This window comes from Schistocerca cancellata, chromosome 1 (assembly GCF_023864275.1).
Source record: "Schistocerca cancellata isolate TAMUIC-IGC-003103 chromosome 1, iqSchCanc2.1, whole genome shotgun sequence".
Classification (NCBI taxonomy): domain Eukaryota; kingdom Metazoa; phylum Arthropoda; class Insecta; order Orthoptera; family Acrididae; genus Schistocerca; species Schistocerca cancellata.
In genome coordinates this window covers 558,336,352-558,361,919 of record NC_064626.1, presented here as the reverse complement: position 1 = coordinate 558,361,919, position 25,568 = coordinate 558,336,352, and the positions used below count along the sequence as shown (strand labels likewise).

General features: G+C 44.2%; 1 protein-coding gene across 1 annotated transcript in view; it reads left to right on the top strand.

Annotated features, from left to right (window-relative positions):
• The window catches only part of LOC126190726 (serine/threonine-protein kinase S6KL), a 274,027-nt gene that overhangs the window by 24,815 nt on the left and 223,644 nt on the right, over positions 1 to 25,568 (top strand). Inside the window, exons 2-3 of the mRNA XM_049931257.1 lie at positions 1,735 to 1,847; positions 1,935 to 2,061. Coding sequence (XP_049787214.1) covers positions 1,735 to 1,847; positions 1,935 to 2,061 — 240 coding nt within the window. The remainder of the gene's footprint in view (positions 1 to 1,734; positions 1,848 to 1,934; positions 2,062 to 25,568) is intronic.

Here is a 25,568-nt window from a genome sequence, read left to right as displayed (position 1 = left end):
TGTGGACAGTTTACAATTTGAAAGGCAAAGGTCCCGAGTTTGAGTCTCAGTTTGGCACACAGTTTTAATCTACAAGGACGTTTCATGTCAGCACACACTCTGCAGCAGAGTGAAAAATTTCATTCTGGAGTTTACAATTTCTAGCTCCTATTAGGTATTTTGTATAATGCTACATTAAAGAAAAGCCTATACTGCAATTCTTTTTATGACTATCATGTCACATTTGCTTTGTATATTTTCACCTTTTTGTGTATATGAAATGTACAGGGCTATTCAAAATGAAGGAACAGATTTCAAACAATAATTGCTTCCAAACTACAAAAAATAGAAACAAAATTCCAAAGTTCCTGGAAAGAGAAAAGTTCAAATTTTTATGCATTTAATGTGAGCAGTATGCATTACACAACAAATATCAAACTGCTGCCTCATTTCTTGCCACACACAAAGCAGCTGGTCTCTCATTATCGAATACACAGCTCCAACAATGCAGTGTTGCAGACTTTCAAGATTATCAGCATCGGGAGGACAAAAATACGGTCTTTTACGTAACCTCACAGATAAATGTCATAAGCTTTTGCATGTCCATCCTTTTAGCAGGAGGTCTCTGGGATGGCGGCTGTTTACTATTGTGACAAAAAATAAAAACACCTACAGCCATCCTTATGATGTTAATTTATTTTGTCTCTACCAGTTTCAATGCTTCATTGCGTCGTCTTCAGGCTGTCTTTGATGTGGTACAGGTTGATAGGATCCCCATCCAGCATTGCTGGATACACAGAGAATGTGTCAGCAGTGACTTTTGTGACAAAAAATAAAAACCCCTACAGCCGTCCTTATGGTTTTAATTTATTTTGTCGCTACCAGTTTTAACGATTCATTGCGTCATCTTCAGGCTGTCTTTGATGTGGTACAGGTTGATAAGATCCCCATGCATAACCCATCAGTTGCCAGCATTACTGGATATGCAGAGAATGTGTCAGCACACCAACCATTGATGGTTACTAAATTAAAACCATAAGGACAGCTGTAGGTGTTTTTATTTTTTGTCACAAAAGTCACAAGGTCTGGAGACCTAGGAGGCTGCTGGTGATGAAGTTCATCTTCTGCTCCTTTCTATCCAATCCAATGTCCTGGAATGGTACCATTCAGATAACGTTGGATGTGCTTACAGAAATAAGGTGGGGCATCATCTTGCAGGAAAATGAAATCATTTGAATTATCTTGAAGTTGAGGAAATAACTAGTTTTGAAGCATAACCTGTCACAGTTTTCTTCCTGAAGAGGGAACTAACAGCACCAATGTGGCCATGATTGAAATGTGTACCCAGACTGTTGAAATTTTAATCTGTTGTCTGTCCAGATACGTTGGAATTATGGTGCTACCTTTTGTAATTTGGAAGCTGCAAATGTTTGAAATCTGTTCCTTCTTTCTGAATAGCCCTGTACTTGGAGATGGGAAATGGTAAACGTGTATGGGTTTTATTTTGATGAATTTGGTGCAGCAATATGACTAAAAGCCAAATTAAATTTGTGAACATTCCGCATCACTATTATGTTTCTAATATATGAACTTGATCTCATCTTCTTTATCCATATTAAGTGCATTTCATTCACTTAGGAGGAGCAACACATTCCAAAATAACCACTTGCAAATTTATTAATTTATCAGTTAGTGTTTATACAGAAATTCACACCAGAGCTTTATGTTTTACTATGTGTTTCTTCCTATTTACAGTTTAGCTTGTCATCTTTTGTGAAGGACCTAAGTGGTAGATCGTTTGTTAGTGCCACAAGCCAACAGTCTACGTATAGTGTGTCAAGGCCTTGGTCAAGAGTATCACGGCGCAGGTTAGCGAGTGAAACTAACAAATAATTCTTTAGTTTAAGGACAAGTGCTTGAGCTTGATATATTTATCTCTTGGTGGCCTTTTTCAGATGGAATAATTCAACACTCACAGATCCTCTTGAAGCTTCAAAGACTGCATGGCCTGTGCCATACATAGAAGCTGCATTTCTTCCAGAGTTTAAAATCAAGGGTGATGTTACTGAAAACAGCTTTGAGGTAATTAGTATAGTGCTACAACTGGTTTTGTGTGTGTGTGTGTGTGTGTGTGTGTGTGTGTGTGTGTGTAACCAGATTTAAGAACAATAGCAGTTCATGCATGTCAAGGCATCAACGGGAATTACATTGTCGCCCATTCCAAGTGACAGTTGCTGTAGATGTTTATGTGTGCTTGAAGAAAGCGTATGCCTGCAAATTACATCTTTCACTTCTTCACGTAGAATGAGTCACTTGTCACCACCATCAGCAATGACAACTTGCAACAAATAGAATAATAATTCACTGAAAAACTTGCTGCAATCGTGTTTAATGCTTGCATTTGCTATGACATTCACAACAGAATGCTCATTGGTTGTTGGAGAATGATTTTTTTTTTTTTTTTTTTTTTTGGTTGGGTTTAAGGGCGCTCAACTGCTGAGGTCATTAGCGCCCAGTCACTGTTGTTAGAGCACATGGAATCTGGTAAAACTCAAGTGGATGGAGGGGACACCAGAAGGACCTGACAAAGATGCAGACAAAATAAGTAAAAAGATTAAATGTCTTTGGACAAGCCAGTTAAAGTTATAAAACGCAGAATACGAGCAGCTGCTCGAGCGTCATCAGCTAAAACATCCGGTAAAGTAGATGGCAGGGACAGGACAACACGAAATTGACTAAAACGGGGACACGACAATAAAACATGGCGCACTGTTAATGCCTGACCACAAGAGCACTGCGGGGCTGGGTCACCGGAGAGCAGGTAGCGGTGGCTAAACCGGCAATGCCCAATCCGCAACCTGGTCAGAAGGACCTCCTCGCGCCGAGATGGTCGGGAGGATGTTGTCCAAGCAGTTGGTAGCGGTTTTACTGCCCGGAGCTTGTTTCCTTGGAGGGATGACCAAGCATCCCACCACAACGACACAAGCCTCTTACATACATCCCCACGAACGTCGGATGACGGGACACAATGGGAGGCTGGCCGAGGCAGGAGGACTGCAGCCTTGGCTGCAGCATCCGCAGCCTCATTCCCAGGCACTCCTACATGTCCGGGAACCCACAGAAAGCTGACAGAACCACCGTTATCAGCGAAAGAATGGAGGGACTGCTGTATCCGTTGAATCAAGGGATGGACCGGATAGGGAGCTCCAAGGCTCTGAAGAGCACTGAGTGAGTCAGAGCAGAGTACATATGATGAATGGCGGTGGCGGCGGGCATACTGAACGGCCTGATGGAGAGCAAAAAGCTCGGCCGTAAAGCTGGAACATTGGTCGAGGAGCCGGTATTTAAATGTGGCGGCCCCGACGACAAAGGCACAACCGACACCATCGTCAGTTTTGAAGCCATCGGTGTAAATAAAGGTGAGACCGGCAAGTCGAGCATGAAGTTCGACAAACCGTGAGCAATACACTGCAGCCGGAGTACCCTCCTTCGGGAGTGAGCTGAGGTCGAGATAAATATGAACCGGAGCCTGGAGCCAAGGTGGTGTCGGGCTCTCACCCTTTCTGAAGGTGGTAGGGAGGGCAAAATCCAATTGTCGAAGCAGGCGACGGAAGCGGACTCCGGGGGGCAGCAGGGCAGACACATACAACCCGTATTGACGGTCGAGAGAATCGGCGAAGAAGGACTTGTAAGAGGGGTGGTCGGGCATAGACGACAGCCGGCAGGCATACCGACACAGCAGTATGTCGCGCCGGTAGGTCAACGGTAGCTCGGCAGCTTCAGTATAAAGACTCTCGACAGGACTAGTGTAGAAGGCTCCGGTCGCAAGACGTATCCCCCGATGGTGGATGGAGTTGAGCCGGCGTAAGAGGGACGGCCGAGCGGACGAGTAGACAAAGCTCCCGTAATCCAGCTTCGATCGGACTATGGACCGATACAAGCTGAGCAGGACAGTGCGATCCGCTCCCCAAGAGGAACCGCTAAGAACTCTGAGGACATTAAGGGAACGTGTACAACGGGCCGCCAAATAAGAGACATGTGGAGACCAACACAGTTTCCTGTCCAACGTGAGCCCTAGAAACTTAGTTGTGTCCACGAATGGGAGAACAACGGGACCAAGATGTAAGGATGGCGGAAGGAACGCTTTATATCACCAAAAGTTGATACAAACCGTCTTTTCTTCAGAGAACCGGAAGCCATTTGCCACGCTCCATGAGTAGAGGCTGTCTAGACAACGCTGAAGGCAGCACTCCAGGAGGCATGTTCTCTGGGCACTGCAGTAGATCACGAAGTCATCGACAAAGAGAGAGCCTGAGACATTAGGTGGAATGCAATCCATAATTGGATTGATCGCGATGGCAAAAAGGGCTACGCTCAAGACGGAGCCCTGAGGCACTCCGTTCTCCTGGAGGAAGACGTCGGACAATATGGACCCCACACGTACCCTAAACTTTCGATCCGTTAAAAAGGAATCAATAAAAAGGGGCAGGCGACCGCGTAGGCCCCACCTGTGCATAGTGCGGAGGATACCTCCTCTCCAACAGGTGTCATAAGCCTTCTCCAAGTCGAAGAACACGGCTACCGTTTGGCGCCTTCACAAAAAGTTGTTCATGATGAATGTCGACAAGGTCACAAGGTGGTCAACAGCGGAGCGGCGGCGACAAAAGCCGCATTGGACATTAGTAAGTAGCCGTCGAGATTCAAGAATCCAGACTCACCGAGCATTAACCATGCGCTCCATCACCTTACAGACACAGCTTGTGAGAGAAATGGGGCGGTAACTAGAAGGAAGGTGTCTATCCTTCCCGGGTTTGGGCATAGGAACAACAACGGCGTCATGCCAACGCATGGGGACTTGACCTTCGGTCCAGACGCGATTGTAGGTATGAAGAAGGAAGCTTTTGCCCGCCGGAGAAAGGTGTGCCAGCATCTGAACGTGAATGGCATCCGGCCCCGGAGCAGAGGACCGGGACAGTGCAAGCGCACGTTCGAGTTCCCGCATGGTAAAGGGGGCATTATAATCTTCCAGATTCAGCGAGTGTAAGGGAGGTCGCCAAGCCTCTTCTGCCTCTTTCCTGGGAAGGAAGGCAGGATGGTAATGGGCGGAGCTTGAAACCTCCTCGAAAAAGCGGCCAAAGGCGTTGGAGACAGCCACAGGATCAACAAGGACCGCATTACCTGAGGTCAGGCCAGGTACCGAGGAGTGGGCCTTAATGCCAGACAGCCGGCGCAGGCTACCCCAAACGACGGAAGAGGGAGTAAAACTGTTAAAGGAGCCAGTGAAAGAGGCCCAACAAGCTTTTTTTCTGTCTTTGATGACTCTACGGCATTGCGCTCGGAGTCGTTTGTACTCAATACAATTCGCCAACGTAGGATGGCGGCGAAAGGTGCGTAAAGCACGTCGTCGAGCATGGATAGCGTCCCTACAAGCCTCGTTCCACCAGGGGATGGAAACGCGACGTGAAGAAGTAGTACGAGGAATGGAACGTTCGGCAGCATGGATGATAACAGCCGTGAGGTATTCGACCTGACTGTCACAACTGGGAAAATTGTGGTCCGGAAAGGTCGCCAGGGACGAGTAAAGTCCCCAGTCAGCTTTCAGTATGTTCCAGCTCAAAGGACGTGGGGATGGGGTGTGGTGCAGGAGACGAACGACACAGGGGAAGTGGTCGCTCGAATAGGTGTCAGAAAGGACATACCACTCGAACCGACGGGCAAGAGTGGTAGAACAGATCGAGAGGTCCAAGTGGGAGTAGGTATGAGTAGAGTCCAAGAGGAAAGTCGGGGCGCCGGTATTGAGGCAGACAAGATTGAGATGGTTGAAGACATCTGCCAAGAGTGAGCCTCTTGGACAGGATGCAGGAGAGCCCCAAAGGGGATGATGGGCATTGAAGTCGCCAAACAATAAAAACGGCGGGGGAAGCTGAACGATCAGGTGCATCATGTCAGCCCGACTAACAGCAGACGACGGTGGAGTGTAGATGGTACAAACTGAAAAAGTAAAAGCAGAAAGAGTAATGCGGACAGCTATTGCTTGGAGTGGGGTGGTCAATGGAATGGGATGGTAATAGACGTCGTCCTGAATGAGCAACATGACCCCACCATGAGCTGGGATACCGTCCACAGGGGTGAGGTCATACCGCTCCGAGGTATAGTAGGTAAAGGCAATACGGTCAGTCGGGCGCAACTTGGTTTCCTGGAGTCCAAGGACGAGCGGACAGTGCAGGCGGATTAGCAGTTGTAATTCCTCCCGATGAGATCGAATACCTCTTATGTTCCAATGAAACAACGCCATCGCTAGTCAAAAAGTCGGGGGAACGAGACGGGGGAAGAGTTGGTCACCTCGACGGCCGCGGAGGGCCAGGTTGCGAGGGAACAACGCTACAACCGACGGGAGGCGGATCCGGTTCCATCGACTCGTCGCCAGCTGCGGCCGCTGTCCCTGGTTGTGTAGGAGGGGCAGCATCATTTGCCGACGAAAGGCCAGCTGAGCGCCTGGCAGCAGAGCGTCCCGGCGAAACTGAGGATGGCCGGGAGCAGCGACTCACGGATGGAGCGTCAGTCGAAACGCGCCGGGGTGGAGAGGGGGATAGAGACTTCTTCTTGGAGGCCTTCTTGGAAGGCCGAGGAGGCACAGGGATGGTGGGCTGGACCCGAAGAAGGTCCTCACGCGCGGGGTCCGTTTTGGAACGCCGGACCTCGGAAGCCGGGGTCCGGAACGTTTCCCCGATAGACGCCTGAGAAGAGGATCGCTTCTCAGGTGGCGTGGGGGGAGAAGGAGGAGGAAGGGTGGCCCCTGGGGCAGAGGGGGTGGGGGCCACGGGGGAGGAGGATTTGGAAGGGAGGGATTTGGGAGACGGAGGCAGAGCCCCCTGATGGGTGGAGGAGGCGGAGGGGGGACAGGAGAGGGGTGAGGATACCGTGGAAGGAGTGGACACAACTGAGGCAAACGAAGTGGTCAATGGCATGGGATGGAGGCGGTCGTACTTCTTCCTGGCCTCAGAATAAGACAGCCGATCCAAAGTTTTGATTTCTTGTATCTTCTTCTCCTTCTGATATGTGGGGCAGTCTGAGGATCTAGGCGAGTGGACGCCAGGACAATTAACGCACCGAGGTGGTGGGGTGCATGTATGTTCCTCACGAAGAGGACGTCCACAATCGCCACAAAGGGGCTCAGCCTCACACCGTGACGACATGTGCCCAAAGCGCAAACACCTAAAACAGCGCATAGGAGGCGGGACGTAGGGTCGCACGTCACACCGGTAGCACATCACCTTTACCTTCTCCGGGAGAACGTCCCCCTCGAAGGCGAGGATAAAGGCCCCGGTGTTGATGCGACGGTCTTCGGGGCCGCGCTGGACTCGCCGGACGAAATGCACGCCTCGGTGCTCCAGGTTGGCCCTGAGCTCCTCATCAGATTGTATCAGGAGGTCACGATGAAAAATAACCCCCTGCGTCCTATTTAGTGCCAGATGTGGGACAATGGAGACTGGGATGTCCCCTAGGCGGTCGCACGCCTGAAGCGCCGCCGACTGTGTGGCGGAGGTGGTCTTGATAAGAACAGACCCTGAACGCATCTTGCTGAGAGCCTCGATTTCCCCGAAGATGTCCTCAATGTGCTGAACAAAGAACATGGGCTTGGAGGTGGCGAATGTCCCCCCATCGGTTCGAGAACAGACCAAATAGCGGGGGAAGTACTTCGCTCCAAGTCGGCGGGCCTGTCCCTCCTCCCATGGAGTGGCCAAGGGGGAAAGGGCAGGAGAACCAGAACTAGAAACGGTACCTTTTCTTTTGAAAGACTCGGCCGCAGAGCGACCTGATACGTGGTGACGTTTCATCTGCGAAACGTCCGCCCCGATACCACCCACTCCGACCAGGGGCTCTCCCCACGGGCGCCACCCAGCCGCAGCAAGGGCCACCTGGCAGGATGACCATTGCCGGGAGTCCTGATGCCCCAAGGAGACGGGCATCTACTCCTTGGCTGACGTGGGGAGGGTGCAGCTCAGGTATCGGCAGTACGATCCCTGTGTTGTCAGGGGGCTACAACCTAGAGGGTACATGACGACCCCACCACAACGGGCTGGCTACCGTGCTGGATTTCTGGTGCCATGGAAAGTCCATCATGATCGCTGGTGCAGATGGAGACGCACTATGGGCGTAACTTTGACAACCCAAAAGGCATTTAGGCCCAATTTGAGTAATAGTGGGTATGGTTACAACGCCGGTGCAATGCTGAGTGCCAAGGTCTGAGTGCACTTAGGACCAGTGGTACACCACGTAAGGTGTCCTTCCCCAAAAGGCTCGTACTTCTGTAGAATTTTGAAAAATGGAGGTCAAACCCCAAGGGGGACCATCACATGGAAGGCCGAAACGGTTGAAACTCCTTTTAGTCGCCTCGTACGACAGGCAGGAATACCTCGGGCCTATTCTTACCCCGGACCCGAAGGGGGGTTGGAGAATGAGTGACTTAGAGGTGCAAAATAAGCTTAAACCCTACTGCATCATTCATGTCTCCAACTATAGTAGTGCATCTATTCATTGAGCACACAATATGGCATTTTATGTCTAAGTAATGAGTATAAGAAATGATGTGATCCAAAGTTGGTCAGCGTAAAAACATGAAATTGGCAACCACCAAAGCCTTCTATTTTGATCCTGACATTAAGTAAATAATCTTTTAAGATTTGAGAGTGATCATGGTTTCTGCAAGGCACAATGTCGCTTTCTAATGTTATTTTTGGTTTATGCATGAATGAAGTGTTGGAGATTGACTATGGGAACTGTCCCATTTTGTTGTTTTTATTGTTCCTTTTCTGTACTTTTTCTACTGTCTCTACACATTTTCTTTAGTCTTGACTGATTTTTAAAGGTAAAGGCGTTGTTAATTCTGGTGATTAGAATTTAATATTTATTATTGTGTGTGTCCATCAACCACAACACATCTACTAATTAGCATCTTCAGCAGCTTGCAGTTGGTGCAAGGTTTTGTTGATCTTTTCAATGTCCTCTGAGATGGATGTACTAAGATGGTTTTTAGTATGTAGCCACCTGCATCTATGCAACCCCTTTTTTGTCGTATCTGCAGGACTATCTTGATGGTCTGGCAAAACTGACTATTAGGATGATTATCTTCATGCTCCTTTTCCCCATCATCATGGGCTTGATGCCTGGTGCTGGAACTGCCTTTCTTGTCCTGGGATCAGACCATTCCATTCCCTAAGGGAAAGGAAAGCCTAACGTTAGTTTATTGTCCCATGTCAGGCTCGAAGCGTGTAGTGATTCGTCAGGTTAGTGACTGTGCAGCCCAGTTTTTTTTTCTCATATACATTTCAATTAGTCCCTGCTTTCCTTTGGGAGAGACTGCTGACAGAGGAGGTAGCAGATCTATGACAGCTCCAGTACATTTAATGATGATGGCACCTCAATCACATGAAATGGCCCCTGATAACATATAACAAATTTCTTTATTGTCCCGTTAGGTAGATAAGGGTTGGTTATCAAGACCCTTTGGTGTACCCAATATTTTGGTAATACTGCTTTTTTGTTATGAGCCCCCTCCTGTTGCTCTAAAGCTTATGAGTTCAGTTTCTATAACTGTCATCAAATCGCTTTCAAACATTTTGAAAAATATTTTAGTTATGAAGCATCTTCTCCCTGGGGTGGCTTGACAAAGTCAAAGGACAAAGGCATATTTTGACCAAAATTAATCTTATATGGGGATAGTTCCATGCTCTGATGGACTACTGCGTTGTATGCCCCAATTACATCAGGAAGTAGACCATGCCAGTCTGTGCACTTGAATTACATAATTACTTAATATTTTATTTATTGTTCTGTGATCATCTCAGTACAGCTGTTCAGCTGTGGGTGAAGCATTGGTCCATATTTCCTTAATACTCAATAAATGTCCCAAGTGTTTCATTAGGTCAGACATGAAATTTGTCCCCTGATCGGTTATGATGGTTTAGTGTGTCGTACTTCTGCGACCTTTGATTCACCAGTGTTTGAGCTAAAGTTTCTACCTATTGGTCAGGCATGGCTATCATAGCTATAAAATTTGAGAAGTGACTGGTAAGTGTTTGCACATACTGGATTTCTGCCAGTGTGCAGGCAAATGGTCTGCACACATAAATTCCAATCATTTGAAAAGGTTTACCAGCTTCAGGTAGTCGTTGTAATGAAATCTTTCAGTGGCTTTGATCTGCTTTTTGGCACATGAAATGCAGGTCTTGACTCTGCATTCTGCTGCTATACATGCACATGACTGGACCTGTCAGGAGCTTGCCTCAGTACTTCTGTTCACAACTCAGCTGACACTACCACATGTAACCCGCATCTTGTTTGCCTTGTGAATTGTTGAGAATCTGAGTAATGACTCTGTGCTTGCCTCCAAACATCAAAATTGACACCAGTACATTGCACAATATGAATTTTGCAACTCAGGCCATCTGTGTTTATGTATGACTGGCCCAGATGATGTATCACGTTATAATCAAATTCACTGAGATGTAAACCCCGCCTTGTCAATCTGCTGGTTGGATCTTCAGGACCTAGTAGCCATCGAAGTGCTGCATGATCTCTGATGACCTCGAAACATCTACCTTACGAATAACATTTGATATATGTTATAACAAGTATCAGTGCAAGAATTTCCTCCTCAGTTGCTGAATAGTTTTTGTCACCTGAATTTAATTCCCTAGAAGTGTAGGTTGTGGGATGCTCATGACTGTTGATTTAGTGATTCAGAACACAGCCAAGAGCAAAGGTGGTAGAATCACGAGATAATATGAACTGTTTTTGAAAACTGGCCTTAAAGTTAATAAGCCTCTTAATTCTTGATATGTCACTTCACAGCCTTCAGAGCATTGAAATATTATCCCATTGTGCAATAACTGTGTAAGTGGTCTTGCAATTTCAGTTAAGTGTGGCACAAATTTTCCATACAAATACGACAGGACAAGATACAACTGTAACACTATAATTGAAGATGGTGTTAGAAAATTTTTTACTGCTTCCACCAGACAAGAGTCAGTGCGCACACCATTCTGTCCAATGATGTGTCCTAAATAATGAACTTCAGTCAAAATGAAATGGAAATTCTTTAAACTAAGTGTTAGTCTAGCTGAAGGCAATTAATCAAAAACTTCATGGGAGATGAATTTAGTTAATATTATTATATGATCCAGATGTACAAGGCACTGTTTAGGCCTTAAACCTCTCAGTACACCATCCAAAAGCCTCTGAAAAATTGCTGGCACATTGTTTAGTTTGAAAGGCACGCACTGATACTGATAATTCCCAGATGAGGTGGAAAATGCAGTTTTTGCTCAATCTTCAGGTGCTACCTCTAACTGGTGATATGTGGACCTAAGGCCCATAGTCATGAAGCATCAGCATTTTCCAGATAATCTAGGATATCATTAATGTTAGACATAGGGTATGCATGTGAAACAGTTTTCTCATTCAAGAAACGGTAGTCACAACACGAAGTAGGCGTACACACTTTCCTGTGTCTGGTGACTTTTTTGGTACAGTGACAACAGGTGCCGAACACAGACTAATACTAGGTTTTGTGATGCCATCTCTCTGCTGTTGATTAATGAATTCTCCCATAATAAGCTGTGTTATTCTCTATGGATCCCTATAGACAGGTGCTTTGGTCTCTGATGGAAAATGATCTGACATATTTGCGTGGCAGGCAGAGGTCTAGAAGGGTCAAATAGGTTACATATTTCTGCAACATGTTCTCCATGCTTTCCCTGTCTCTCTCCTGCAAATGTGCTACTTTTCCTTCCTGTGCAGACAAACTGATGGACTGTTCGAAGCTGCACAGTAGGGCAAGAATTATCTTTCCACCTCATCCTCATCCACTATTTCTAAAATAGCTACGTGAATACCAAGTGGTAGTTTCATGTCATCATGGCTGAAATTATCAGTACTTATTGGTACCACTTTATGTCATTTAATTTCCTGACACAGGACAAGCTATGTTGTGCAAAACACTAAATTTCATCCAGTTCCTCATTTTCTGACAATGGACCCACCAAAGACAATTAATTTTAGCAGCAGATCAGCTGCCACATCAACCCAGATCAATCTTTTAGTACTTCTCGGTATAATATCCCATGATTTGAGTCTAAGGGACCTTCAATGCCGTTTATGTGACACCCTCTGGTGTAGAGGTGTGTGCTGGAGCAGTAATGGTTTTCTGGCTATACATTCGAGATGAAACGGAGTCCTATCCAGCTCTACAACATGCCATTTCAAACAAACTTTAGCGCGATGCATAACTAGGAAATTCAACCTGAGTACAACATCATAGCCACTGCCCACCTTAGGAAGAACTTCTACATCCATCCAGAAGATACACCTCCCACTCGGAAGCTCATTACCGTTGACCTAAGTGAATCTATATGACCCCCATCGACACCTCTCAGTGTCCTGTGTGGTGGACTTAATTCAACTTCTCCAAGTATACCCGTCCTGGCTGCAGGCACCTTAGACCTTATATCCAATAGAAATTTGCTTAAATTATTATTCACACACCTGGTCAGATAAAGATCTGCCACTGATTCTTCACAGAGGTGCCCCATGCTAACCCTCAGCTGGAGTGTTGCACAGTAGCCACAGCGCCCCCTATTTCGCTTAATGGTGGGTTGCATGGTTATTTGGAGACTTTGTTCCATGCCTGTGCAAATCCATGGTGCTACAGTTCCCGTCTGAGTGCCCAAACTGCCTGCATGTGCGATGCTGTTGCTCCCTACAGTTCCCTTTCACATGTCCTGTGCAACCACACTTGCTGAATGTCCATGTTAAATACTACCTTCCTTTCCTTTGCCACAGCAGATGCATCTATTTCTGCTGACACCACTGCAACCTCAATTGCTTCATTCAATGTGTTTGGCGACTTCATTTGTACCTTCCACTAAATATCAACAGGTAACCCCCTCTAGTATGTATCCAGGGCTCTTTGCTCAGCTTTTTGCAAAAAAGCCTTGTTCGTTTTATCATTGTTCATGAGTTTGTACATATTGACATTGATTCTATGAATGCAACTGACAAAACTCTCCTGGTATTCTCCTTGTTTCTTCCTTCAATACCTATCAATTAGCCCTTCCTGGAGTGCATCATAAGATCGAGCCTCTCTCAACATCTTGTGGCACATCAGATAAACTATAGCATCACCTGTTAGCTTAAGCTGGGCGTCGCTCAATAACTGATCTTCACCCCCAGTCCCTAAGGACGTCGATTATGCAGATTATCCAAGAATACAAATATATCTTCCCCTGGTTACCCAATACTGGGGTACTAGTACCAAAGAAAGGTCAAGTAGGGAGGATGTTTCCCATTTCTCCTCCCTTAATTGAGCTAACACCACAGTCCATACTCTTGTGCAGGTGTGAAATATGTTTAAGTGGACAGTGATCTTGTAGCTCTGTTGATTTAGTATTCTTTGCTATACTGCGCTTTGCACTGAAAATTCCTTACCTGATCTTCTGTATCCATAATGCCTATTAGCTACCAGTACAAATATACCCCCAAAATAATGCAAGATAAGGAAGGAAAGCAGACAACCAAACAGATCCCAAAAGAATTCTTAAAACATGACACTTACAGGTAGCGTAGTGTAGGATGACCTGTTGTTGAACTTTGGACGTCATGCATCTTCAGTCTCAGCAGGATACTGACACTAATTGTAGGAGGTACAGGAATGGCAGGTAGTTGGCTGTGGGTTGCTGCCAATGAAACAGGAGGTCCAACAATTATGGAAAGCATTGATGAAGCGCAATCCTACTTTATTAACAATGCATACAATGGATAGCCATTTATTGCACTAGGCTGGGTGTTTTGGCCCATGGCTGCTGACCAGGTGCTTGTGGCAGTTGCTATTGCTGCATTGCAGAAAGGCCATAGTACCGGCTTGCACCATGGAAGGAAGTGATGAGGAAGACCCTGGCTGTGTCAAGCTGTGAGCCCCAGAGACCTGTGTTGTAACCCTGGCAAGGGCAGCGTAGGCTGGAACCCTCGTCTTGTCCTATCGGCTGGTGGCATGCTGAGCATGGCTCCCAGGGCGGGCACTTAGTTGAGGGGCACGGGTTTGGGGCCAAGTGGTGGCAGAAGCAGCTGCATCATTTGCATGGGACAGAGCCTCACGGACTGACCATATATCACAGTCTACAAAACTGATGAGTGACAAAATGATGTCAGGATCGGGCGTAAATGTGATGCCGTTTGCTGTTTGCTTGATGGTGGTGTCATTAGTGTGTCATGTGGAAGCCTCTCATTGTGGCCATATTTGGTAAGGTATTGTTATCTTCCTGAAGGGGGCCAGGTGTCATAACTGGCAGTAACCGTTTTGGGTTGGCCAGGTATGTGGTTTGATACAACACCTTACTCAGCAGTGTGACAGCTGCATAATGTGTCCCTATTTCCACACCTAGTGGCTTCCTCTGCTCCAGCCTCTGTTCTGAATCTTGAGTTTCTACATCAGGATGAGAACTGTATCATAATGGAATAATTTTTTCCAAGAGGAATACTCTCCAATAACTGCATGACAATGAAAAGAATTCACAATGACATTTGAACTAGATGCCTGGGAGCAGGTGGCAGAAAATGAGTGATTTACTGCCGACCTTTGAGGGATGAAGTAGTGAAGGCAGCAGAGGATCAATTAGGTAAAAAGACGAGGGCTAGTAGAAATCCTTGGGTAACAGAAGAAATATTGAATTTAATTGATGAAAGGAGAAAATATAAAAATACAGTAAATGAAGCAGGCAAAAAGGAATACAAACGTCTAAAAAATGAGATCGACAGGAAGTGCAAAATGGCTAAGCAGGGATGGCTAGAGGACAAATGTAAGGAAGTAGAGGCTTGTCTCACTAGGGGTAAGATAGATACTGCCTACAGGAAAATTAAAGAGACCTTTGGAGATAAGAGAACCACTTGTATGAACATCAAGAGCTCAGATGGAAACCCAGTTCTAAGCAAAGAAGGGAAAGCAGAAAGGTGGAAGGAGTATATAGAGGGTCTATACAAGGGCGATGTACTTGAGGACAGTATTATGGAAATGGAAGAGGATGTAGATGAAGATGAAATGGGAGATACGATACTGCGTGAAGAGTTTGACAGAGCACTGAAAGACCTGAGTCGAAACAAGGCCCCCGGAGTAGACAACATTCCATTGGAACTACTGACGGCCTTGCGAGAGCCAGTCCTGACAAAACTCTACCATCTGGTGAGCAAGATGTATGAAACAGGTGAAATACCCTCAGACTTCAAGAAGAATATAATAATTCCAATCCCAAAGAAAGCAGGTGCTGACAGATGTGAAAATTACCGAACAATCAGTTTAATAAGCCACAGCTGCAAAATACTAACACGAATTCTTTACAGACGAATGGAAAAACTAGTAGAAGCCGACCTCGGGGAAGATCAGTTTGGATTCCGTAGAAAAATGGGAACACGTGAGGCAATACTGACCTTAAGACTTATCTTAGAAGAAAGATTAAGGAAAGGCAAACCTACGTTTCTAGCATTTGTAGACTTAGAGAAAGCTTTTGACAATGTTGACTGGAATACTCTCTTTCAAATTCTAAAGGTGGCAGGGGTAAAATACAGGGAGCGAAAGGCTATTTACAATTTGTACAGAAACCAGATGGCAGTTATAAGAGTCGAGGGACATGAAAGGGAAGCAGCGGTTGGGAAGGGAGTAAGACAGGGTTGTAGCCTCTCCCCGATGTTATTCAATCTGTATATTGAGCAAGCAGTAAAGAAAACAAAAGAAAAATTTGGAGTAGGTATTAAAATCCATGGAGAAGAAATAAAAACTTTGAGGTTCGCCGATGACATTGTAATACTGTCAGAGACAGCAAAGGACTTGGAAGAGCAGTTGAACGGAATGGATGGTATCTTGAAGGGAGGATATAAGATGAACATCAACAAAAGCAAAACGAGGATAATGGAATGTAGTCGAATTAAGTCGGGTGATGCTGAGGGAATTAGATTAGGAAATGAGACACTTAAAGTAGTAAAGGAGTTTTGCTATTTGGGGAGCAAAATAACTGATGATGGTCGAAGTAGAGAGGATATAAAATGTAGACTGGCAATGGCAAGGAAAGCGTTTCTGAAGAAGAGAAATTTGTTAACATCGAGTATAGATTTAAGTGTCAGGAAGTCATTTCTGAAAGTATTTGTATGGAGTGTAGCCATGTATGGAAGTGAAACATGGATGGTAAATAGTTTGGACAAGAAGAGAATAGAAGCTTTTGAAATGTGGTGCTACAGAAGAATGCTGAAGATTAGATGGGTAGATCACATAACTAATGAGGAAGTATTGAATAGGATTGGGGAGAAGACAAGTTTGTGGCACAACTTGACCAGAAGAAGGGATCGGTTGGTAGGGCATGTTCTGAGGCATCAAGGGATCACCAATTTAGTATTGGAGGGCAGCGTGGAGGGTAAAAATCGTAGGGGGAGACCAAGAGATGAATACACTAAGCAGATTCTTAAGGATGTAGGTTGCAGTAGGTACTGGGAGATGAAGAAGCTTGCACAGGATAGAGTAGCATGGAGAGCTGCATCAAACCAGTCTCAGGACTGAAGACCACAACAACAACAACTGCCGACCTTATACATCTCCTCCTTTGCATGATGCATATGGAAGTTGACATCAAAAAATCTCTGCAGAGTTAGGTGAAGAGACCACATGCCATGCTCTTATATGAGTATGAAATATGTTTAGGTGGACTGTGACCTTGTCACACTGTTGATTTAGCACTCTTTGTGGGTAAAAAAAATCAGTATTAAATTGCAGAAAGTTTATTCTAGGTGGGTTTTTATCCTAATGCTGCCTTTGCTTAACTGGGGTTCAGATTATTGCCATTGCCATTAAGCTACAAAAACATATTAGACACTGCAAAAAATAATATTCCACACCACTGCTTTATCCTGATCTGTTTTTCCTTGTCAGATGCCATTTTTACGTTTCCAGGTTTAGGGATGGAGTGGTACAGATTACCTGTCGTCTATTTACAGAGTTTGTGTGTAATGAGTTTGTGTGGAATGCAGAGTGTTAAAACTATGTGAATCCTTCAAATTTAGCTCATCTTTAAAAACATATACCTACATCTCACAGAAGTACCTTTGTTTTTACTTTTGTTGATATTTATCTTACAATCTCATTTCCAGACATTATCCATTCTGTTCAACAGACCTTCCAAGTTCTTTACTGTCTCTCACAGAATTACAAGAGTCAGTCAAAGAGTAATGCCTCCTTTTTTTCTTTTAAAATAAAGTTTGTTAAGTGAAAAATTTGAATTTGGTGCCATTCTGCAGAGCTGCTTCCCCATTCCACTGAAATAGTAACTTTATGCAACAGATGCCAGTACTACAGTTCATTGATAAAATGGCCAACATCAATGTTCATATTAGACAGTATTCTGTGACAAAATATTTGAAGGCAGAAGGTGAAATGTCCATTTGTGGAAAAAAATGTTTATGATGATGCAATATGGATTCAGTTTGAAGATAGGAGGCCGTGAAAATGTCTGTGGAAAAAAAAGCAAAAAGAAATGTATCAAACAAAGGAAACTCCAGGATGGAATGTAACAATATTATGAAAAGGATGGTTGCTACTCACCATATGGTGGAAGTGCTGAGTCACAGATAGGCACAACAAAAAGACTGCCAGAAAGTGAGCTTTCAGCCAACAAGGCCTTCATCGCAAATAGACAAACATGATCACAGTCTCCGACTGCCAAGGCCAGACTGCCGTGTGACAGTTTGGCCTCAGCAGCCAGAGACTGTGGTCATCTGTGTGTGAGTCGCATTTGTGTGAGTGTGTGTGTAGTTTGTATCTTTCCAATGAAGGCCTTATTGGCCAAAAGCTCACTTTCTGACAGTCATTTTGTTGTGCCTACCTGTGATTCAGCATCTCTGCTGTATGAAAAAAATGTATTTCTTCTTCTTGAACTTCTACTCATTTTCATAATTTCTTCTTGGTTTCCTTTAGTGCTTGCTCTACATTCAGACCGAATTACATGGGGGATAGGCTGGAGCCTCATCTCAGTCCCCCTTTCACATTCTCCATTTCGTATAACTGCAGTCTGGGTTCTGTACAAGTTGTCGGTAGCCTTTCTCTCCCTGTATTAATAACTTTAGACTTTTAAAAAGTGAATTCCAGTCAACATTTTTGAAACCTTTTTCTAAATTTACGAATGCTTTAAATGTGTGGCTCTGGTGTGGTATAGTGGTTAGAATACCTGACTTTCACCCAAGAGGGTCAGGTGTGATTCCCAGTACTAGAATGGAATTGTGGCCACCTCCATAACTGAGTGGTCAGCATAAATGGCTGTCATGTGGGGAACCGGGCTCAATCCCCAATACTGTCAAGGATTTTTCCTTTGTGGGAGCACTGGTATGGGGTACACTCAGCCTCAAGAGCCCAATTGAGGAGCTACTTGACAGTGCAATAGTGGTTCCATGATCTGGAAAGTCAACAAAACAGCTGGGAGAGCAGTGTGCTGATCACATGTGCCTCCATACAGCATTGCATGATGCCACGAGACAGAGGATAACACAGCAGCTGGGGTTGACATCCTTCTGGCCTGGACAAGAAACTAGTTATAAATGTGGGTTTGCCTTCCTTTAACCTATCTTTTAAGACAAGTCATAGGTTCAGTAGTGCTTCACGTATTCATGACATTTCTTTGGAAGCCAATCTGATCATCTTCCAGGTCAGCAAACACCAGCTATCCCCTGCTTATGTACATAAATCGTTTTAGTGTTTTGCAGCTGATGGTTCGATAAGACTCACACCTGTCAGATCTCGCCTATTTTGCATTGGGATTATTACATTGTTCTTAACATGTGAGAATATTTCACTTGTCACACACTTATCAGGGAGAACAGCTTTATCTCAGGGTGGTTCTCCCAAAGATGTTAATAATTCTGAAGAAATGTCTTCTACCCTGGACTCCTTGTTTTGACTTAGGTCTTTGAGTGCTCTGTCAAATTATTCTCATAGTGGCTCATCCCCATTCTCATATTCATCCACTTCCACTTCTATTTCTATAATGTTGTCTTATTTTTTTTTCTTTTATAAATTTTCCCTCCGTGTTTTACCTTTCACTTCTTTACTTAATACTGATTTGCCATCTGAATTCTTATTCATACAGCTACTTCTCCTTTCCCCAAAGGTTTCTTTAATTTCCTTATATGTGGCTTCTACTTTTCTCGTAGTTGTGCATGCTTCTACAGCTTTGCCTTGCTTGTGTAGCCATTCCCAACAATTTTTTAGATATCTATATTCCCTTTTGCATCCTTCATTTTTAATTTTCTCCTTTCATTAGTTAAATTGAAAACCTTGTATGTAATTCAAGGATTCCTGCTGGACCTAGTCTTTTTTCCTACTGCTTATTGTGTTCTTTATTTGATCTTACAAAGCTGGGAAGTGACCTTCGAATTCCCCTTTGCTACTGTGAGGTGGTATCACAAATGAACTGTTTTCTGAACTCGGAATTCTACACACATCAAAAAAAAAGTTTTGCATCACCCTGGTTCCCAGAACTCCTGAAGACAGATGTTGACTGTGGATATTGTATCACAGACACAGTCCCTTTGACGGTTCAGAGATGTCACTAAACCCGCCCAAAGATGTAAACAACCAAGCATGAGCAGTGTCTGTTAGATGGAGGGGGCCCAACAACCAATCAGTTCAAGTCATTCTACCTGGAAGGAGGTACATGGCTCATGTTGTCTGTAGTTCAGCCATGCCTAGATGGTCAGTACTGCGGTTCAGTCGCCCACGCATTGTTACTTTGTGCCAGGAAGGGCTCTCAACAAGGGAAGTGTCCAAGCATCTCGGAGTGAACCAAAGTGATGTTTTTCAGACATGGAGGAGATACAGAGAGACAGGAACTGTCGATGACATGTCTCACTCAGGCTGCCCGATGGCTACTGCTGCAGTGGATGACTGCTACTTATGGATTGTGGCTCGGAGGAACCCTGACAGCAACACCATCATGTTGAATACTGCTTTTCGTGCAGCCTCAGGACATTGTGTTATGACTCAAACTGTGTGCAATAGACTGCATGATGTGCAACTTGACTCGCAATGTACATGGCGAGGTCCATCTTTGATACCATGACACCATGTAGGGCAGTACAGGTGAGCCCTACAACATGACAAACAGACCACTCAGGATTGGCATCATGTTCTCTTCACTGATGAGTGTCACATATGACTTCAACCAGACTATCATCAGAGACGTGTTTGGAGGCAACCCGATCAGGCTGAATGTCTTAGACACATCGTTCAGGGAGTGCAGCAAGGTGGAAGTCCCCTGCTGTTTTGGGGGTGGCAATATGTGGGGCCGACATACGCTGCTGGTGTTCATGGAAGGTGCCGTGTACAGTATGTGAATGCCATCTTCCGGCTGATAGTGCAACCATATCAGCAGCGTATTGGCGAGGCATTCGTCTTCATGGACAACAATTCGCACCCCCATTGTGCACATCTTGTGAATGACTTCCTTCAGGATAATGACATCACTCAACTAGAGTGGCCAGCATATTCTCCAGACATGAACCGTATCGAACATGCCTGGGATAGATTGAAAAGGGCTGTTTATGGACCACATCACCCACCCACCACTCTGAGGGATCTACCACGAATCGCCATTGGGGAGTGGGGCATTCTGGACCAACAGTGCCTTCATGAACTTGTGGATAGTAGTGACGACGAATGCAGGTATGCATCAATGCAAGAGGACGTGCTACTGGGTATTAGAGGTACTGGTGTGTACGACAGTCTGGACCACCACCTCTGAAGGTCTCACTGTACGGTGGTACAACATGCAGTGTGTGGTTTTCATGAGCAATAAAAAGGGCAGAAATGATGTTTATGTTGATCTCTATTCCAATTTTCTGTACAGGTTCCAAATCTCTTGAAATTGTGGTGATGCAAAACTTTTTTTGATGTGTGTATTATAAATTCCCCGAATGTAATTCTTGCTTAATGACATCTGACTATGCAATTGAGGCCTCTGTTGAAGAGTCGGATTGGGTGAGGTCACTTGCCTCACAGAAAGTAGTTACGCATGTAAATTATGAACGTAAAGTTAACCCCACCAAAATCTGCGACTTGGTCATTGGAAAGGGTTGGAGTGTCAATACATGTAGCCTGAAATGCTAGGAAATATGCTCAGATTTATTCTATTTCACAATTTACACATACGAACAAATTGAATTAATGAGGTGATATCTCTTGAGTGTGGACAAATTAATATCTTAATAAAGAGAAAGGAGAATAACACAAATCTACAACTATTAAACCTAGCAATGCAGATTGTCAATTCCCCTTAACTGGCTGAGAGCACAAGATTCTAGGTCACGTTCTTTCCATCAGAATCTAATCACATAACTAAATATGAGAATGTGCTGCAATGCTCAATGGATCAATGGCCACATGTTTAACTTCTGTAAACTGCAAGACTGATGTGCTATGGGCAGTGCTGCATATATTACCTATTCTACTCTGCTGCTCAAGAACAGGGTTCCCAGCTGGCTGTCTTCATCATGCTGTTATGCATATCAGGCATGATGCTATAGCAACTACTGCTCTGCACATGCATGACACAATTTTGTGATATTATCCAGAGTTCTGGATAAGATACAAGCTACTCCACAATAACTCCATATTGCACGGTACAGAGTACTGTGCCCTTATCAGACAGACACCGAAACATGAGTGTCTCATTTCTACCAAAATCTAGTGCAGCTTGTCACTCTGCTACTGCAGCTGTCCAGTCGTAACATTTTAACAAATTTTTAACCAATGAATGCCTCTCACGCCCGACTGCAAGTGTACAGGAAACACGGCTAATGTCACACTGATCTGACCAATTGTGGTGGCCTATGGGAGACGCAACTCATTCAAAAAACTTTGCAGGTGCTTCCTTGGTACCAGTGTCTTAACAGACACATTCTGTTCCACACTGGCAATGTCACCCGTGATGCTTTTGTGAACCCAGGGAGACATAGCTGAGAGGAGAAACAGTATCTCCCAGCGTACTTGTTTTGGAGAGAAGTTCTGCTTATCTCACTGTGTTTAGCTGGAAACACTGCCTGCCCATGGTGCCACATCAAAGCCGTGCCACTGGAGACATTTTAAAATTCAACCTTCGGGCAAATGTGCAGCTGGCTTCGTGTCACTGGCTCCCTGAGTAAACTCCTGTACAAAACTCTGTCTGCAAAATTATTTGCACTTAACACAATGCAGTAAATTCTCATTGCTCACCCTTTAGCCACCTCTGTTAGCATAGGGTGAGGAACTGTAAAGTTGTTCACATCAGTGCTGCTATGTGTCATTACTGTCCTAATTACTTATTCAAAACTGCAACGTGGTGATTGATGTGGGCCTAGCACTCCCAGTGCATGGCCCGTATAAGTTGCCACCTTGCAAAGCTACCGTATCATCTTCTAAGTATTTATTTTGCCTTTTTCAGTTAATTGTTGCCTACTGTCCCCTTTGAAACTTTTAACAAAATTTGTTTGTTTCATCTTTTTCAGGTCGCCTTTCCTTAATGTACTATCTTCTTTCAATTTTTTCAGCTTTAATCTGCATTTTGCAACCATCATTTTATGACCAAAGACCACATCTGCTACCAGAAAAGTTTCACAATTTAAAATTTGATTTCTAAATCTTTGTTGTCCATTATATAATCTGTGAAACCTTCCAATGTCTCCCGGTCTCTTCCATGTATACAGCATACTACGATGCTTCTTAAACAATGTGTCAACAATGATTTCATTGAACTCTGCTCAAAATTCTACCAGGCAACTTTCCCTTTCATTTCTCCCCCACATTCTCTTTTTATTTTTTTCCTTTTCTTCCTTTTGCTACTGTAAAAATCCAGCCCCTAGCACAATTACATTTTTATTTCCCTTAACATTCTGAATAACTTCTTTTATTTCATCATACATTTTTTTCAGAATCTTCATCATATGTGTAGGTAGTTGGTACATATACTGTACTTTTAAAACTGTGGTGGGTTGTGGTTTTGTGTCTATCTTGCTGTGATGGTTTGGTCATTATGCTGTTTGTAGTGGTTGACAGTAATTCCTATTTTATTGTTTATTATTAGATATACTCCTGCATTACCACTACTGCATATTGTGTTGATAACCTTGTACTCACCTGACCAGAGATCCTCTTCCTCCTCCTACCTCACTTCCCTAACTTCCACCATACACTGAGGTGACAAAAGTCAAGGGATAGCAATATGCACTTATAGAGATGGCAATAGTGTTGTATACACAAGGTGTAAAAGGGCAGTGTGTTGGCAGATCTGTTGTTTGTACTCAGATGATTTATATGAAAAGGTTTTCAATGTATGGCCATATGATGGAAATTAACAGATTTTGAATGTGAAATAGTAGTTGGAGCTAGACTCATGTGACATTCCATTTTGGAAATCAATAGGGAATTTAATATTCTGAGATTAGCTGCCAAGTTTGCTGAGAATACCAAATTTCAGGAATTACCCCATATCACGGACAACGAAGTGGCCAATAGCCTGCGCATAATGAACAATAGCAGTGGAGTTTGCGTAGAGTTGTCAGATTTAACGGACAAGCAACACTGTGTGAAATAACTGTAGAAATCAATGTGGGATCTATGAGAAACATATCCATTAGGACAGTGTGGTGAAATTTGCCATTAATGAGCTATGACAGCAGACAATGAACACTAGTGTGTTTGGTAACAGCTTGACATTGCCTGCAGTCCACCTCCAGGGCTCATGATCATATTGGTTGGACGCTAGATGATTGGAAAACTGTGACCTGGTCAGATGAGTCTCTATCAGATGAGTGCCTGTTTCAGATGGTAAGAGCTGATGTTAGGCTTTGAATGTGGTGCTGGTCCCACAAAGCCATGGATCCAAGTTGTCAGCAAAGCACTATGCAAGCCAGTGGTGGCAAGCTGATGGTAGCTGGATAACACAGTCATCTGTGTTTAGATGGAATGATCCAACTGAACCAATCACTGACTCGAACTGGTTATGTTTGGCTACTTGGCGACAATTTGCAGCCATTCATGAATTGTATGTTGACAGCCATGTCACCAGGTCACAGTTGTTCACGACTGGTTTGAAGAACATTGTGGTCAGTTTTAGTGATGGATTTGGCCATCCAGATCACCTGACATGACTTCCCTTGAACATTTACGGGACATAATTGAGAGGTCAGTTTTGCACAAAATCCTGCACTGGCAACACTTTCACAATTGTGGATGGCTATAGAGGCGGCATGGCTCAGTATTTGTGCAGGGGACTCCCAAGGACTGGAGCCCATGCCTTGTCGAGTTGTTGCACTATGCTGGGCAGAAGGAGGTCTGACATGATATTAGAAGGTATCTCATGACTTTTGTCGCCTCTCTGTATCCAACTTCAACCAATCCATTTCTCCTTCTTCCCTTTAAAGTATCAAACATTCTATTCTCTGACTTGTGCAAAGGCAGTATGACAACATCCTCCTGAGTAGTTCCCACCCAGAGACCCAAATGAGGTGACATTTTAACTATGGAAAATTTTACCTGGGTGGACACCATCATCATTAACCCATAAAGTACAGCTGCAGGGCTTCAGGAAATATAACAAATGTAGCTTCCCTTTGCTTTCAGCCATTCATAGTACTGGCATAGAAAAGCCAAGTGGACTAATATTAAAAGGTCAGATCTCTCAGTCATCCAGACTGTTGCTCTGTGACCACTGAAAAGACTGCTGTTTCTCTTCAGGAACAATATCTTTCTGTGGCCTCTCCCAAATACCTCTCTGATATTATGATGTTATTCTATACTGAATTTGTGGATGAGTCAACCCATCTTCTAACTATAATATATTGTAGAACCCTCAAACAAAAAACTATATCCAATTCCTTAAAAAAAAAAAAGGACATATCACACCCGTCTAGAGTAGTAAAATTGATCCACAAAACTACAGTCCAATATCCTTGACATTTATTTGTTACAGAATCTTATAACATTTTCTGTGCTCTGAACAGAATGATCTCCTCAAAGCCAACCAGCATTGATTCCGAAAACATCAAAGCTTGGGTCAAGGCAGTCAGGTAGATGCAGTATTTTTTGATTTCCAAAAAGCATTTAACTGAGTACCACACCTACACTTATTGTCAAAAGTGTGATCATCGGAGTATCCAGTGAAATTTGTGATTGGGTGGAGGACTTACTGGTAGGGAGGATGCAGAATGTTATCTTGGATGGAGAGTTGTCAGATGTAGAAGTAACTTCAAGAGTGCCTCTGGGAATTGTGTTGGAAAACTTGCTGTTCATCTTGTATATTAATGACCTTCCAGGTAATATTCACTGTGTGCCAAGGATTTTTGTAGATGATGCAGTTATCTGTAATGAAATAGTATCTGAAAGAAGCTGCATAAATATTCAGTCAGATCTTGATAAGATTTCAAAATGGTGCAAAGACTGGCAACTTGCATTAAATGTTCAGAAATGTAAAATTGTGCGCTTCACAACATGAAGAAAACGTAGTATTCGATGACTATATAATATCAGT